The sequence below is a fragment of the Palaemon carinicauda genome, chromosome 34, assembly GCF_036898095.1.
Source record: "Palaemon carinicauda isolate YSFRI2023 chromosome 34, ASM3689809v2, whole genome shotgun sequence".
Lineage (NCBI taxonomy): Eukaryota > Metazoa > Arthropoda > Malacostraca > Decapoda > Palaemonidae > Palaemon > Palaemon carinicauda.
Window position 1 is genome coordinate 15,718,131 of NC_090758.1, and position 18,822 is coordinate 15,736,952.

Sequence of the window (18,822 nt, forward strand, 5' to 3'; positions counted from 1 at the left end):
AGTGCAAACATTGCATCTGTCGGGCTTCTGCCTGGCATAAATCCAAACTGCACTTCTCCAACCTTGGTCTCTTCCCTGATCCTACGCTCTATAATCCTTTCCCAAAACCTCATAGTATGTGGGAGGAGTTTGATTGCTCTATAATTATTACAATTTTGTACATCCCCCTTTTCTTTGAATATCCATCCATATACCAAGGCACTTCCCCCAATTTTGGGGGGTAGCCGACATCAACAAGAAACAAAACAAAAAAGGGGACCTCTACTCTCTACGTTCCTCCAGCCTAACCAGGGACTCAGCCGAGTTCAGCTGGTACTGCTAGGGTGCCACAGCCCAACCTCCCACATTTCCACCACAGATGAAGCTTCATAATGCTGAATCCCCTACTGCTGCTACCTCCGCGGTCATCTAAGGCACCGGAGGAAGCAGCAGGGCCTACCGGAACTGCGTCACAATTGCTCGACATTCATTCCTATTTCTAGCACGCTCTCTTGCCTCTCTCACATCTATCCTCCTATCACCCAGAGCTTTCTTCACACCATCCATCCACCCAAACCTTGGCCTTCCTCTTGTACTTCTCCCATCAACTCTTGCATTCATCACCTTCTTTGAATATGGGTATTAAAAATCTATTCCTCCACATTCTGGGTATCTTTTCTTTCCAGTGTATCTTTTTCATCAGATCCCATAGCATATCCACTCCAAATTCCCCCAAGCATATCCAGACTTCCATTGGGATCTCATCAGGTCCCGTAGCTTTTCCATTTTTCATCTTGCTGAGAGCAATCTTAATTTCTTCTCTAACTATATCTCTTACCATGCCTAAATTTTGATTTCCATCTGCAATTATAGATCTCAGATTTTCTTCATTTAGCAATCTTTCAAAATATTGCTTCCACCTTCCTTTTGTATCCCCTGAGCTACACATTACCACTCCATCCTCATTCTTTATCTGCTTAATGTGGGTAATATCTTTGGTTGCTTTATTTCTTCCTTTAGCAATCTTGTAAATCTTCTTTTGACCCTCCTTTGTGTCCAAATCCTCATATACATTATCCAGTGCTTGCTGTTTTTGACTGTGCCACCGCCACTTTTGCTTCTTTCTTTGCCAATCTACTTCTCTCCTTATCTTCTTCATTGCATTTCTCTTGATCTTGATTTTTTCTTGTACATAATTACTCCACCACCAAGTTTCTTTGTCTCTTGGCCCTTTTCCTGTTGACATTCCCTAAAACCTCTCTGCCAACTCTTTTCAGAATACTGCTGTTCCGTTCCCACCACTCATCCACATCTTCATAATTCCAGGGGCCAAGCTCGACTAAAATCCTCTCTATGAATGTATCTCTATATTCTGGTTCTTTCAGCTTCCACCATCTTAACATTGGAATCGTCTCTTGCCTACCTCTTATTGTTCTTTTCCTATCCCAGTCTACTGTCAAGAGTGTATTCTGGGGAGTTACAGCTTCTCCTGGGAATATTTTACAGTTTCTTATCTCTTTTAGATGTACCCTTTCTACCTAATACAAAATCAACTTGGGATTCTTGCCCACCACTTTTATACGTAGTAAGATATTTTGGCTGTTTTTTCAAAGTAAGTGTGGAATTCTGCCATATCAAAGGCTACAGAAAAGTTCATAACCCTTTCACCTTCTTGATTCCGATCTCCCAAAGCCCATCCTCCATGTATTCTTTCCAGTCCCTGGCTATTTCTCCCTACATGACCATTTAAGTCTCCTCCTATCATTAACTGTTCCTCATTTGGTATGTTAATCATTTCCTGGTCCAGCTGTCTCCAAAAATCGTCTTTTTCCTCTTCTGGACGACATTCTGAGGTGCATACACACTGATAACATTTAGTATTTCTCCATCCCATTCTAGTTTCATACGCATTATTCTATCATTTAGTCTTTTCACCTCCAAAATACAACTCTTGAGCTTTCGTGTTAGTATTATTGCAACTCCATTCCTTCCTCACTCTGTGTATCCACTATAAAAAAAGTGTACTGTATACCCTGTTCCAATCTCCTTGGCTTTATTTCCCTTCCATCTTGTCTTCTGCACACACAAAATCTGTACTTTCCTCCTCTCCATCATATCGGCAACTTCTCTTCCACGTCCTGTCATGGTTCCAACGTTCAAGGTGCCAATTCTAATAGATTTTGGGGCTCGCTTCTTTAACTGCAGTCGCCCACTTTGCAGTAGCCCTTGCCTATTTCTCACAGAGTTAGGGCGATGTATCTGCGCGTCGCCTGCGGGGTACGCCCTAGCGGTCATCGGTTCATCTATAACGGCTTCCATTTCATGGGTTTTGGCGGGGATTTTCACAACCGGATGCCCTTCCTGACGTCAACCCTCCCTATTTATCCAGGCTTGGGACCAGCAGTTAGCAGGGCGGGCATTGGCCCCCCAGGTGGCTATGTTCCAGTACATATGGAGCTTGATGTTCTTATTTTTTCGCGAGTGAAGCGAGCGCACGGCGAAGCAAGAACCATTAGATTTTCTATTATTGTATTTTAACCTATTAAAAATATTGAGATCACATACCAAAGGAAAAGTACATTTTCTGAGATTACGCCATAATAAGAGCACATAACAAAACAGCCCCACTTTTTCTGTGTATATTTTTTAGCCTTTTCCCGTATACAGAAGATCCTCAACTAACAAACTTAATTGGTTCCAAGAATCTGTTTGTAAGTCGAATTCATTTAAATTTTGGCATAGGGTAACCTTAACCTGATTCCCATCCCTATGATTTCCAACTACAAAATTCAACAAATAGTCAGGTTTCATACGAAATAGATATCAGGATATTACGAATGTTGTTTTGGTAATTGTGTTAACCCTTTTACCCCCAGGCTCTTTGGAACTTTCCAACCCTTAACCCCCAAGGGGTTATTTTTTCCTTAGCACATTTTGCAGTATATTTTTTAAAATTTGCTCTAACAGCCATAATTTTTGTCAGAGAGAGGTCAGGTTGGTCTCATTCTCTTGGAAAATGCCTGAATTTTTTCAAAAAATTATGAAAAATATGAAAAAAAAAATTTTTTATAGCATTTTTTTGCAAGGACGTAGCGGTACGTCCATGGGGGTAAAGGGATGAGTTTTGTGAAACGTACCAGTACGTCCTTTGGGGGTAATTGTGTTAAGTGATATAGTCTTGTTTTTAGTACCTCTATATCTTTATCTTCAATTGGATTTGTGTTTGTAAGTAGATGATCTTGTATACCTACACTTATTGTAATGTGACTGTGGAGAGAGCATTATATTAAAGGACTAATTTTTGTTTAGTGTATAGATGAGACACTATGTTCTTACAGATAAAGAACCGAAGCAGCGTATATCAAAGTTTTAGTAAACGTAAAAGAATTATATAAGATACTATTTCATTTACATTACAGGTAAATGTTACGCAGATAAAGAAGCTTTTTATTTCCAAACATTAATTTTTACGTCATTTAGAATTGGCCTTGAGGAATGATTCAATATATTAAGTGTACAAGTGGAATATCTCTAGTTAATGCATCATGTTATTGATAAGACGAGAATTGCTCGTACAGTATACTGTAGTTTTAACTGTGGTGCGCTGCAGATGTGAAGATGTTGTAAAGTACATTACAATACTTGAACCTAAAGGAATGAACCACCCTAAAGTACATTACAATACTTGAATCTAAAGGAATGAACCACCCTAAAGTACATTACAATACTTGAACCTAAAGGAATGAACCACCCTAAAGTACATTACAATACTTGAACCTAAAGGAATAAACCCCCCTAAAGTACATTACAATACTTGAACCTAAAGGAATAAACCCCCCTAAAGTACATTACAATACTTGAACCTAAAGGATTGAACCACCCTAAAGTACATTACAATACTTGAACCTAAAGGATTGAACCACCCTAAAGTACATTACAATACTTGAACCTAAAGGAATGAACCACCCTAAAGTACATTACAATACTTGAACCTAAAGGAATGAACCACCCTAAAGTACATTACAATACTTGAACCTAAAGGAATGAACCACCCTAAAGTACATTACAATACTTGAACTTAGAGGAGTGAACCACCCTAAAGTACATTACAATACTTGAACTTAAAGGAGTGAACCACCCTAAAGTACATTACAATACTTGAACTTAAAGGATTGAACCACCCTAAAGTACATTACAATACTTAAACCTAAAGGAATGAACCACCCTAAAGTACATTACAATACTTAAACCTAAAGGAATGAACCACCCTAAAGTACATTACAATACTTGAACCTAAAGGATTGAACCACCCTAAAGTACATTACAATACTTGAACCTAAAGGAATGAACCACCCTAAAGTACATTACAATACTTGAACCTAAAGGAATGAACCACCCTAAAGTACATTACAATACTTGAACTTAAAGGAGTGAACCACCCTAAAGTACATTACAATACTTGAACCTAAAGGATTGAACCACCCTAAAGTACATTACAATACTTGAACCTAAAGGAATGAACCACCCTAAAGTACATTACAATACTTGAACTTAAAGGAGTGAACCACCCTAAAGTACATTACAATACTTGAACCTAAAGGAATGAACCACCCTAAAGTACATTACAATGCTTGAATCTAAAGGAATGAACCACCATAAAGTATATTACAATACTTGAACCTAAAGGAGTTAACCACCCTCATTTGGGTTGAATATAATTTTTGAAACATCTTCAATTGTAAACAAATTGCAATCAGTAATAGTTCATTTTTTACAGTAGGTCCTCCACCAGCATACCAGCCGAATCCACCAGTGTACCCGCCAAATCCGCCCCCTCACGTCGGCTTTGCGACGCCTCCCTCGACAAGCAGCACCACCTTCGTGAGCCAGCAGACCACGTATGGCAGCATTCCCGTGGTGGTCCAACCCGTGCATGCTACCGATGTGATCATCGTCGGAGGTTGTCCGGCTTGCCGAGTAAGTCTTTTAACCCTTTTACCCCCAGGCTATTTGGAAATTTCCAACCCTTAACCCCCAGGGGGTTATTTTTTTCCCAGCACATTTTGCAGTACAGTATATTTTTTTTAAATTGCTCTAACAGCCTTAATTTTTGTCATGGAGAGGTCAGGTTGGTCTCATTCTCTTGGAAAATGCCTGAATTTTCTCAAAAAATTATCAAAAATCTGAAAAAAAAGATTTTTTATAGCATTTTTTTGCAAGGACGTACCGGTACGTCCATGGGGGTGAAGGTATGGCTTTTGTGAAACGTACCAGTACGTCCTTTGGGGGTAAAAGGGTTAATAACGTAATATGTTTTAAGTATATTCTCTCTCTTAATGTCCCATTTGGTCTTTCTATTTCATTGTTTACCGTATGCATTACAAAGTGTTTGTGTGAAAATAATTTCCTCCGAATAATCTCTCAAAGGATTATGGTCAACGTGTGATGTTTTGTCTTTTGGCTTACCTTGGTAAACCATTTGTTCCTATACGATTATGAGGATGGCTTCAGGGAGCTTGGAACGGCTGTTAGAATTGTAACGAGGTAGTTATAACAACTTGCCGGTGAAGGGGAAACACTGTCTGTCTGCCTGTCAGCTAGACATTTTTATCTCCCCTAAAGCAGGGCACATGCACCCTTGTTGCTTATTAAATTTTAGCCGTTTTAATTTTTTAAAATTTTTCTATCTACCAAGGCACTTAACCCCAGTTTTGGGTGGGTAGCCAACTTAAAGAAACAAGAGGAGACTTATTTTTCGCTCCTCCCAGCTTGACGATACAGTATATGGATAAGAGTGTAGACAGGCTGTTGTGTTCAGGTAAAACTGGATGAATTAAATGAATGTTGTAGTGCAAGGATCTGCAGATTTTCCCAAGATGGTGCGAATGTGTAACATTTCTGTATGCTGACCTGATATTAACTAATTATTTTGTCTAAGGAGTCTTCTATTTGTGGAGTTTTGTGTGGGGGAAGTTTTCCTGTCACATTTATTTTTCTTCCTCTTGTTTTTTTGTAGCTTTTATAGTTCATCTTTGGAAAATCTATTTTAATGTTGTTACTGTTCTTAAAACATTTTATTATAGTTGTTCATTGCCTCTTTTGTAGTTTATTTCCTTATTTCCTTTCATCGCTTTGCTATTTTTCCTTGGAGCCCTTGGGCTTATAGCATCCTGTTTATCGATCTAGGGCTGTAGTTTAGCTAGTAATTCTAATAGTAATAGTAATATATGTTGCTGTTGCTTTTGAAGAGTTTCTTATGGTCTCATCCTCTGTGGGAGCTGCCATCATTGGTTTATAAGATCTCTTCTAGTTCTTCCTCATCCTCTGCTTTGACTATGTAAAATTTACAGTTGGCTACTAGGGCTTATCTTGCTCTTCTTACACGTGAGAGAGAGGGCGTGGTACCGAGATTAACCCAAGCAGGAAAGAAAACTCGGTATGTGATACGGCGCTTGTGCTCTTGATGTCGGTGTTTGGTCTCACGCATACTGGAACCTTGACTGATCTCTTTTTCTCTTACTTGAGAGAGAGAGAAGTGATGCGGTACCAAAAACTGGTTATTGGGCTTACATTACTGCTATCATTGCTCCTGAACAGAGCATTCTCACTCTCTTGGGATGAAGGGCACTGCCTTTAACCTCTTCCCACTTCTTGACGAAGGAGGTACTGAAAACCTCATTCTCTCTCCCTAGTGATAATTAGGCTACAAATGAAGAGAGATTGGCTCTTGGTGGGGCGAGAGAAATCCAGAGATGGGTCCCCTCGCTCTTACGAATGACGAAACATTTCCTCACTCAAGTGTGATTAGGAATATGATCCCCATTCTCTTCGTGATAGGTCCACTGGTTTGTTCTCCTTGTGGCCCCCACGGCCATTCTGTCTGAGTGAATGACATGCACATCACCTGCTCTTTTCCCTTCAACTTTCCCAAGTACACTTTCAGTCCTTTTATCTGTCCGGATTGTGTATACTCTGAAAAATTGTCTCCTTAGGGATTTTCTTCAATGTCCCAAAGACACCCTACTCTGGTCCAGTACCGGCAGAGTTATTTGTTATTGATTGCAGTGAGCTTTGGAGAGGCTACTGTATCTCTTGTAAAAGTGGGTTCAACGTTCATTGATTAGTATTTCGGCATCCCATAAGGATCAAAGACCTTACTTAAGTTGCCATGGTCTGACTGTGCTTGTGTTTCCTTGGATAGAGTAAATGTTCAGATCTCTTGGCCTGAGACTTCACTGCACTCTAGCCAGTCGAGCAAGATCCTGCTTGCCGCACTTTCTCAACAAGGGAGACTAGGTGCGTCTCCTCTTTGCATTAAAGTGGGTATCCCATCCTGTCTGTAATGATTTAAGGCAACGTGAAGCAAAGCAGTGAGTGGTAGAAGTCCATTGGGACGGATGATTTTTCATAACTCTGACTATCCTTTACATTCGGATCTTCCTGGACAATTCCATCCTGTTCATAATACTAGGCAGGCAGTTAATTCTAATAACCAGGCCTTTTCCATCATGAGGCTCAATACTGCACAGTATTCTAGAAGTTTTATTCCAGCTTTGACCAAGTTGTAGAAGGATCTTCCTAATCAGGTAGTTGAATGAGTAGAACTTCAAAAGTTCAAAGTTGCAGCAAATGTTTTTTTGTTGAACAGGCTGACATAAGGTTTTTTATAGTTTATATATGACGTATCTGTTTTGACGTTGTTACTGTTTTTAGAATGATTTATTGTTAATTTGTTCTCATCATTTATTTATTTCCTTAACCAATGGGATATTTTTCCCTATTGGAGCCCTTGGCCTTATAGCATCCTGCTTTTCCCACCAGGGTTGTAGCTTGGATAGTAATGATAAAAATACCCTTAGTAGTTGTTGTCTTCACTCAGTTGCACTGTGATGACATTCCAGAGTCCAAAGTCGCCTAAAGCTGTGGCCTTACCCATAGAGATAACAACGATGGAGGAGAAGAATATCCTTTAAATCGTCAAGACGGTTTCCCAGGTTTCTACTGTCTACTGGAAAATAAACAAGGAATTAGAGAGCAGTCATTGACCTCACTGCTAAACAAGTAGATGAAAATAACATGCAGTCTGCTATCAAAGTGGAAGACTTTATGCCTTTGGTCGACCTGAAGGCATGTACTTTCAAATACCTGTTTGTCGGTCCTACAGAAATGATGGAAGGTAGATCAACTTGTGCTTTCTACCATTCTTTCTTTCCCCTCTCTTGGCGGTGCAGCAGTTGTGACCAATATAAACTGTTTCTTGACTGAGCAACCTTTCTTTTCAGACAAGTTTTAATAAGTATCTTCTCTGGTCCCCGGATGAATGTATTAAATAAATTTCTTAGATACTTATAGGAGGTCCTAGGCTTACAAATGTGCAGGGATAATGAACACAAATCTGAAATCATAAACTTCAGATGTATCAAAAGTTCATAATGAGATATTGTAATAAAGCACTTACATAATTTAATGCAATAAGCAAGACGATCGCTATTTTCCAAAAATATATTTTCTGTATCTGCGAAGCTGTTCAAAGTCTGCTAGTCAAGGACTACAAAACGTATCAAATATATTGTCTTTTTAAGTCTATTGGTAGCCCTAAATATGGTGATTTATAATAATGTTACAAAACAATATTAACATTACATCTTATTCACATAATTTCATAATAAAAAGCCTATTTAAGGATAAAATTCCACATCAACAATGAAATCAACTGTTAACTGTGCGAGTCCAGCTGACAATGTGTAAACAGAATTGTGGTTATGTTCTCGGCAATCTTTATATTTCTCCAACCTTTCGATAATTTTAATGGTAGTGTTAATGATGGTATATTAAAGCATTAGTTCTGTTTAGTGCAGTATTTATAAAAGCTTTATTTTTTCCTTCAGGCGTTCAAGGTTTTCACGAGTTGACTGGGTTCGTTTATCGGCAGTGAATAGCCTAAACTTCGGTAACGAGTCGGCAATATTTTGTCATATTTTAAACAGTATACATTTGATTTGCAAAGATTGGTTTTGTAGAGTACACGGTATAATTATAAAAATCTCTCTCTCTCTCTCTCTCTCTCTCTCTCTCTCTCTCTCTCTCTCTCTCTCTGTAAGAAATAAAACCTTAGTTCACATATGGCAACCTGAGTTTAAGAATGAAATTAACATGACTATTGTTAGTTCTGGCGATCAATTCCTCACGAAACAAAAACACGGCATTCAATTACAACAGCTGATTCTCTCTCTCTCTCTCTCTCTCTCTCTCTCTCTCTCTCTCTCTCTCTCTCTCTCTCTCTCTCTCTCTCTCTCTCTCGTGTTATACAATAATTACAATTAGATGAAGAAACCAAAATCACTTTTCTTAAAGTGTCAATCAAATACAAAACGAAAAAGTTATACCGTGTATACATCCATTTCAGTCGTAACTTAAAATACGGCATCCGATTTCTTCAGCAAACCACTATTTTTTGGGAAACATCATTTTATTCTAGAAAATTGCTACTCGTTAAATTGTTAATTGCACATTAAGAAAGCGTGTACTTTAGTTTTTAAATTTCGGATGTGTTTTAAAAATCGAGTATTGTTGACTTCTTTTTGTTTTACTTTTGGCTAAGATCAGATCAGCTGACGTCTAGCTGTCGGTCTCAAGAATAGGCGCATACGAATACAGTAACAAAGTATTGTTTATACCATTTCTCAACTTATTCAAAACATCTATACAGTTGATATTACATAAGCACCAATGTGTTATAACCTATCATATTTTTTTGTTTAGTACATTTAGAACTCACACACACACGCGCTCTCTCTCTCTCTCTCTCTCTCTCTCTCTCTCTCTCTCTCTCTCTCTCTCTCTCTCTCTCTCTCTCTCTCTCTCTCTCTAACAAATGAAATCTGTTGCTTCACAAAATTTGTTGTATTGAAAATCAATCATGATTAAATTTTCCTTACTTTCTCTAATCTCGCACCATCTCTGTCACATCGAACGTTATAGCGGCAACTTAATTGTTCGATAACTTTAAAAATCGGCCTTGTACTTACTTCTTCTCTTACTTTTTTATAGATGGTTTCATAATTGAAGTGGGTACAAGTTGACTTATAACTAAAGTTAGGAAAAGTATTTTGGATATGGAATGGACAATCATCTTTAGTAACAGTTTAGAATTATCGTAAATTATCATTCTGTCATTAGCGGCAGTTTGTTATTGTTGATTAAACGCAAAAAGAAAAAATAGTTTTCCTGCTTTGCCACGTATGTAAGAATTTATATTAATATGGTAAATAATAATTGTAATAACATATTTACTAAAGGCTTTTAATATCATTATTTATCACTTTGATCATGCGTGTTTAATGCCTACGTTTGTTTATTATGATCGAAGATGGAGCGTACAGTAAACGAATGGAAGGTTTCCGTTTCAGGCGGCGTCATAAAGAAAAACATAACATTATATGAATGGCATTCATTTCATTTATTTGGAAGTTCTAAGAAAAATGAAGTAGAACATTGGTAATAGCAAAATCAACATATAATCAATACTTGGTAAGATTGCTGTCGATGCAAAAACTAACCAATACACCGATGTATAAATGCGTCTGTTTCTTCGTTATGATCAGAGATAAACGTAAACAAAACATTGGTTGTCGTTTTTATTGTGCTTTTTGGCGTGTTTAGGAAATGGATGATATAAAATCGCCTTTATTTTGATAATTCTGGATTTTCAATGATACAACGAAAGCTAGTCTATAGAGTGATGGTTTTGCTATTCACCAGTTGTCTTAAACAATAGATATGACAAACATTAAAATTTGTCTGTATTTTGGGTCGCGTTATAACGGAAAATGTATGGTGTTTACACCCATCCTGGTTTTGATTTTAACCTTTTTTTCAAGTTATAACTTTAAAGCATATTAAATGTTTGATTTATTTACAAGAACAATTTGACATTATAAATAAGATGCAGTATATTACATAGAAAGTATTGGAAATGGGTAGTAAACACGTTTGAATAGGCAAGTTGCTGGTTGCCATGGCCCCAATAGAATTATTTCTGTTGGGTGTGTTTCAAAATATGCAATTTTCCATTTACACGAGGTCATTCATCGACCAAATTCTCGCATAATTCGGGACCCTACTGTATTTGTTGACTTTTGCTGCTGAAAATCTTTGGCATGAGAATTAGGTGAAGCCTACGCTAGGCCAAAATTTCACAAGATTCGTCTTGCAAAAAGCTCCTTGGAACCTATTAAGTATGCAAGTTTAGAACTTTCTGTACATTCTGGAAACTTTATTCAAGGATATAGGTTCTCTCGGGACCGAATACAGTCTATGTTTGAAATGTCTCACCCATTGCTTGTGTCATCTACCGTGATCAGGCTGTCCGGAGGTTGGCCAGGTTCCTAGCCTTTGATCCTCTACAGACTTGAGGGCTCTGACATTTCTTGGCAATGTTAAAACCAACTAGGTTTTGGTTCAAAGGTCTTACCTCCCACTTAAGGACGAGTCTCCTTTTAAAGGACAATGTCTCCTTTTCTTATAGGAACAAATCCTAAACTTTCAAAGTCTATCTATCTATATACCATGGCACTTTCGACATCAAACAAATGAAAAAAAAAAGATTACCTTTCCTCTTTACGCTCCTCCCAGCCTGACAAGGGACTCAACCAAGTGCGGCTGGTACTGCTAGGGTGCCACAGCCCACCCTCCCCCATTATCCACCACAGATGAAGCTTCATAAGCTGAATCTCCTACTGCTGCTATCTCCGCGGTCATCCTTGGCCACCGAAGGAAGCAGCTGGGCCTACTGGAACTGCATCACAATCGCTCTCCATTCATTCCTATTTCTACCACGCACTTTTACCTCCTTTAAGGTAATTTGTATTTTTCCTAAATATGCTGTACAAACCCCAAGTCCTTGAGTTACATTTTCCCGCCACGACCGATTCGCAAGTCCCAGATCTTAGGTCAAGATTGAGTGTGTTTTTAACGGCCATTACAGCTTCGCTGAAGTCGCACGGCTTTTAAAAGACGCAGGTTTGTATGTTAAGGAAAAATACTAATAACTTTAAAGCTTTATGATGCTAAACACAGAATGTCATAATCACTCCTAGTTGAACCTATGGTAAGGAAAATACATTAAACATATAACTTAGAAATTTTATGATGTTAAACATAGGGTTTCATAATCTGTCCTTGTTGAACCATCTATGATTTTATTTAAAATTAAAATATTTTTTTCAATATTAAACTTAGCCGGTGATTATATAAGCTGCAGCTCTGCTGCTCGACAGAAAACTCTACGTTCAAAATCCGCCAGCGATCGCTATGCAGGTAGGGGGTGTACATCAACAGCGCCATCTGTCGGGCAGGTACTCAGAACTCAATGTAAACACAGAACTCAATTTTCTCTCTGTCGTGCCACCGGCAAGACCTACTAATTCGCTGTTGCTAACTGGATTGGTTTTCACATCTTTTTGGTGAAGTACACATTTCTAGTTTTGAGCTTTCGCTTTGCAGGCTTTATCTTCAATACATCCTTGCATTCTTTTATTGATATCGGATTATTTGTTGATGACTTTGGATAGTTTTTTGAATTCCCCTTTGACTAATTCAAAATGGCTGACCCTTCTCAAGTCCCTAAATTCAGGAAGTGTAATGCTAGGGACTGTTCAAGGCGTCTTCCGAAGGCCTCTATCGATCCTCACACCGTTTGTTCCAATTGTTGGGATAAAACCTGTCAATTGGAAGATCGATGTGAGGAATGTGTTGGGCTTTCGGAATTCGATTTTATCGAATTCCAGAAATATACACGTAGGCTAGAGAGAGATAGAGTCAGGAGAAGTTCGTCTCGCTCCGTTGAATTTTCCTCTCCTCATGCCCCACAACCTATTCCTTCCCCTGTAGTGGTTGCTCCTGATCCCCCTTCTAGCACTCAAGAACCTTCGATGGCAGATATGATGCGTGCCATCCAAGCTCTGGGTGAGAGAGTCGAGTCCTTGGCTAGTGACCGTAACCAGCTCATGGCAGACGTCAAGGAGCTGAAGTGTAAGAGTGCAGTGGGTAGTGATAAAGTGAGTGATAGTGTTGTGGATAGTGTTGCGCTTGAGGGTTCGTCTGTTCGTGCCTGTCGTCCTCCCAGTCCGGGACCTCTTGCAAGCTCCCAAGCCCAGGGGAGAAGCAATGTCGTACGACCAAAGGGTTCGAGAGGCTTTAATCAGCGAACAGACGTTCCCTCCGTGGTTTCGGGCGTATCTACCCAAGATCGCCCCACCCACACAAAGACGAGAGAGCCCATTTATTCCTCGTCTGCGGAAGAGGTTTCTCGTAAGAAACCATGGACCAAGGTCTCACGGCCTCTTAAGCGCAAGTCGGTCCCTTCCGCGCAAGTCCAACGGCCCAGTTGTAGCCACTGGGTCAGTTCGGACTCGCTGCAGTCTTCCGACGACTGCTCACCTCCTAAGAGAGGCAAAGCGGTACCGCATCAGGCAGTCACACCGTCTGTTGCCGCACCTGCTCCTGTAGACCCTAAGTGGTCTGTGCTGCAGACCATGCAGTCTCAGTTAACGTCATTGATGCAGGACTTTCGTGCGGAGAAGGTTGACGCTGCACCAACCTCTAGCCTACAACCAACCACGGTTGTGCGTCCTGTGGACGCTGAGGCGACCTTCTGCCGCACTCCAGCTGAGAGAGTCCCGCCACCCATGCGTTCCAGTGTACCCTGCCAGCCGCATGTTGACGTTCAGCGACGCACGGAACCTTCCGTTGACGTTCGCGAGGTACAACAACAGTCTAAGTTGTTTTGTTTTGACGCGGTGCGTCAACCTCCGCAACCCAGTGTGGTTACCTCTGCTCGCCCACATCAGACTAAACAGTCTGGAGTAGACGCTATGCGTCCCGGCGCTGCTATGGTTGTTGCCAGTTCACAGACTGGGCAACAGTTCCATGACGTTGCGTCCGGTTCAGTCACGCGTGCACCCGTGCTGCCGGACTCAGCTGACCAGCCGATTCCTACTCCTTTGCCGCTTCCTCCTCAATTCTCAGATGATGGACTCTCTGATGATGACGACACGGCACACATTGATGACCCACATACGGAATTTGACGAACCCAAGACCACGCAACCCTCTTTGGACTTCGGAAAAGTTCTTGCTCTGTTCAAAGAGATGTATCCGGACCAGTTTGTGTCTGCGGCTCCACGCTCCCCTCCGTCAGAGTTTGCTTCAGGTACGCAGTCATCCGCGCCTGCCTTTACGAAACTCGTCCTCGCCCGCTCGTCCAAGAGAGCTTTACGAGTTTTAGGAGATTGGATGCAGTCCAAAAAGAACCTAGGGAAGACAGCGTTTACGTTTCCCCCTGCGAAACTCTCTTCCAGATCGAGCGTCTGGTATGCCACGGGAGAAGTTCTCGGCTTGGGAGTTCCTGCCTCTGCCCAGGGCGACTTCTCAAGTCTGGTAGACTCTCCCCGCAGGCTAGCCATGAGACGCTCTAAGATATGCTGGTCTCCTACGGACCTAGACCATCTGTTGAAAGGAGTGTTTAGAGCCTTCGAGGTCTTTAACTTTTTGGACTGGTGTCTGGGAGCTTTGAGCAGGAAGATCTCCCCGTCTGACAAGGAATCTTCCTTGCTCATAATGTCCTGCATGGACAAGGCCATACGTGACGGATCTAGTGAGCTTGCGGCTTCGTTCGTATCCGGGGTCCTCAAGAAACGGGAGAACCTTTGCTCTTTCCTGTCAGCTGGAGTAACACCGTGTCAGAGATCAGAACTTCTTTTTGCTCCTCTCTCAAAGTGCCTTTTTCCAGAGGACTTGATTAAGGAGATTGCTGCCTCTTTGATTCAGAAGGACACCCATGACCTGGTTGCGTCCTCTGCCCGCAAAGCCACCCCTTTGCCTACCGTGTCAAGACCCAGGATGGACACTCCAGCGTCCAGATTCATTCCGCCCTTTCGTGGCAGAGCCTCCAGCAGAGGAGGTGCTCGTGCCGAAGGGAAACGTGGGAGCAAGAAGAAAGGTACCAAGTCCTTTAAAGGCAGAGTCTGACTGCCTCCTTCTTCAGACAGCAGTGGGAGCCAGACTCAAGAACTTCTGGCAGACCTGGGAGAAAAGAGGCGCAGATGCACAATCTGTGAAGCTGCTCAGAGAAGGGTACAAGATCCCGTTTGTACGCAAACCCCCTCTAGCAACGTGTCCCATCGATCTCTCTCCCAGGTACAGAGAGGAAGACAAGAGACGAGCTTTGAAGCAGGAGGTGTCTCTCTTACTAGAAAAGGGAGCGGTAGTCAAAGTCCGGGACCATCAATCCCCGGGCTTCTACAACCGTCTCTTCTTAGTGGTAAAGAAGACAGGAGGGTGGAGGCCGGTGCTAGACGTCAGTCCGCTGAATGTCTTTGTCACAAAGCAGACGTTCGCCATGGAGACCACAAAGTCCGTTCTAGCAGCGGTCAGAAAGGAAGACTGGATGGTCTCTTTAGACCTAAGGGACGCATACTTTCACGTCCCCATCCACCCAGACTCCCAACCTTTTCTGAGATTCGTTTACGAAAAGGTTGTCTACCAATTTCAAGCCCTGTGCTTTGGCCTAAGCACAGCTCCTCTTGTGTTTACGAGGCTGATGAGGAATATAGCCAAATTCCTTCATTTAGCGGACATCAGAGCCTCCCTCTATTTGGACGACTGGCTTCTAAGAGCCTCTTCCAGTCGTCGCTGTCTGGAGAATCTAAAGTGGACTCTAGATCTGATCAAGGAATTGGGTCTCCTGGTCAATATGGAAAAGTCTCAACTGGTCCCATCCCAAACTATTGTGTATTTAGGGATGGAGATTCACAGTCAAGCTTTTCGGGCTTTTCCGTCGGCCCCCAGAACAAGTCAAGCCCAGGTATGCATCCAGAACATGCTGAAGAAGGAACGATGTTCAGTCAGACAGTGGATGAGTCTGATAGGAACGCTATCATCCCTGGAACAGTTCGTTTCGTTAGGGAGACTACACCTCCGTCCCCTTCAATTTCACCTAGCTGTTTACTGTACTGGAAAAAGGACAAGACGCTAGAAGCGGTCTCGATCCCCATTTCCGAGAAGATGAAGTCGTCCCTGACTTGGTGGAAGGACAGTATCAGCCTCAGAGAGGGTCTGCCCCTGGCTGTTCAGACCCCCAACCACGTTCTCTTCTCGGACGCATCGGACACGGGCTGGGGTGCGACATTAGACGGTCGGGAATGCTCGGGAACTTGGAACTCGCATCAAAGAACGTTACATATCAACTGCAAGGAGCTACTGGCAGTTCATCTGGCCTTGAAAAGCTTCAAGTCCCTCCTTCAAGGCAAAGTGGTGGAGGTGAACTCGGACAACACCACGGCTTTGGCGTACATCTCCAAGCAAGGAGGGACCCATTCTATGACGTTGTACGAGATCACAAGGGACCTCCTCACCTGGTCAAAAGATCTAAAACTTTCTCTAGTAACGAGGTTCATCCAAGGCAACTTGAATGTCATGGCAGATTGCCTCAGTCGGAAGGGACAAATCATTCCAACAGAATGGACCCTACACAAGGATGTGTGCAAGAGACTGTGGGCCACATGGGGCCAGCCTACCATAGATCTCTTCGCAACCTCGATGACCAAGAGGCTCCCAATATATTGCTCACCAATCCCGGACCCAGCAGCAGTTCATATAGATGCCTTTCTACTGGATTGGTCACATCTAGACCTATATGCATTCCCCCCGTTCAAGATTGTCAACGAGGTACAGTACTGCAGAAGTTCGCCTCTCACGAAGGGACAAGGTTGACGTTAGTTGCTCCCCTCTTGCCCGCGAGAGAATGGTTCACCGAGGTACTTCAATGGCTAGTGGACGTTCCCAGAACTCTTCCTCTAAGGGTGGACCTTCTACGTCAGCCACACGTAAAGAAGGTACACCAAGGCCTCCACGCTCTTCGTCTGACTGCCTTCAGACTATCGAAAGACTCTCTAGAGCTAGAGGCTTTTCGAAGGAGGCAGCCAGGGCGATTGCTAGAGCAAGGAGGACATCCACTCTTAGAGTCTACCAGTCGAAGTGGGAAGTCTTCCGAAGCTGGTGCAAGTCAGTATCAGTATCCTCGACCAGTACCTCTGTAACCCAAATAGCTGACTTCCTATTATACCTGAGGAAAGAAAGATCTCTTTCAGCTCCCACTATCAAAGGTTACAGAAGCATGTTGGCATCAGTCTTCCGTCACAGAGGCTTAGATCTTTCCAACAACAAAGATCTACAGGACCTCCTTAAGTCTTTTGAGACCACGAAGGAGCGTCGTTTGGCTACACCTGGTTGGAATTTAGACGTGGTACTAAGATTCCTTATGTCAGAAAGGTTCGAGCCACTACAATCAGCCTCCTTTAAAGATCTCACTTTAAAGACTCTTTTCCTGGTTTGCTTGGCCACAGCTAAAAGAGTCAGTGAGATTCACGCCTTCAGCAGGAACATCGGATTTTCATCTGAAACGGCTACATGTTCTTTACAGCTTGGTTTTCTAGCCAAAAACGAGCTACCTTCTCGTCCTTGGCCGAAATCGTTCGATATTCCAAGCCTTTCAAATATGGTTGGAAATGAACTAGAAAGAGTCTTATGCCCTGTTAGAGCTCTTAAGTTCTATTTAAAACGAACTAAACCTTTACGAGGACAGTCAGAGGCTTTATGGTGTTCTATTAAGAAACCTTCTTTGCCTATGTCAAAGAATGCCTTATCCTATTATATCAGACTGTTGATACGAGAAGCTCATTCCCATCTGAGTGAGGAAGACCAAGCTTTGCTGAAGGTAAGGACACATGAAGTTAGAGCTGTCGCAACTTCAGTGGCCTTTAAACAAAATAGATCTCTGCAGAGTATAATGGACGCAACCTATTGGAGAAGCAAGTCAGTGTTCGCGTCTTTTTATCTTAAAGATGTCCAGTCTCTTTACGAGAACTGCTACACCCTGGGACCATTCGTAGCAGCGAGTGCAGTAGTGGGTGAGGGCTCAACCACTACATTCCCCTAATTCCATAACCTTTTTAATCTTTCTCTTGAAATGTTTTTTATTGTTGTTTTTGGGTTGTCCGGAAGGCTAAGAAGCCTTTCGCATCCTGGTTGATTTGGCGAGTGGTCAAATTCTTTTCTTGAGAAGCGCCTAGATTAGAGGTTTTGATGAGGTCCTGTAGTATGGGTTGCAACCCTTGATACTTCAGCTCCTAGGGGTCGCTCAGCATCCTAAGAGGATCGCGAGGCTCCGTAAGGAAGACGTACTTAAAAAGGCAGAGTAATTGTTCAAGTCGACTTCCTTACCAGGTACTTATTTATTTTATGTTTGTTATTTTGAATAACTGCTAAAATGAAATAAAAAATCCTTAGCTCATAATAATGTAAACAATTATTGCTGGTCTCTACCCACCCCCCTGGGTGTGAATCAGCTTATATAATCACCGGCTAAGTTTAATATTGAAAAATGTTATTTTTATAATAAAATAAATTTTTGAATATACTTACCCGGTGATTATATATTAAAGGACCCTCCCTTCCTCCCCAATAGAGACCCAGTGGACCAAGGAGAAAATTGAGTTCTGTGTTTACATTGAGTACTGAGTACCTGCACGACAGATGGCGCTGTTGATGTACACCCCCTGCCTGCATAGCGATCGCTGGCGGATTTTGAACGTAGAGTTTTCTGTCGAGCAGCAGAGCTGCAGCTTATATAATCACTGGGTAAGTATATTCAAAAATTCATTTTATTATAAAAATAGCATGTTTGGTTTGGATAAGTAAAAAGGCAAGTATGAAAAAATGGAGTTAATATTGATCGGTATTAAAATTTTCCAATATTCATTACTGAAAATTGATACAGAGTATT

The 18,822-nt window shown here is 41.7% G+C and overlaps 1 protein-coding gene across 2 annotated transcripts in view; it reads left to right on the forward strand.

Annotated features, from left to right (window-relative positions):
• LOC137627095 (membrane protein BRI3-like) overlaps window positions 1-18,822 on the forward strand; it is a 35,812-nt gene that overhangs the window by 7,881 nt on the left and 9,109 nt on the right. Inside the window, exon 3 of one of the 2 annotated variants that reach the window (XM_068358108.1) lies at window positions 4,760-4,956. In XM_068358108.1, the coding sequence (XP_068214209.1) occupies window positions 4,760-4,956 (197 nt within the window). Of the gene's footprint in view, window positions 1-4,756; window positions 4,957-18,822 lie in introns of both variants that reach the window. The other variant, XM_068358107.1, reaches the window with a different exon arrangement.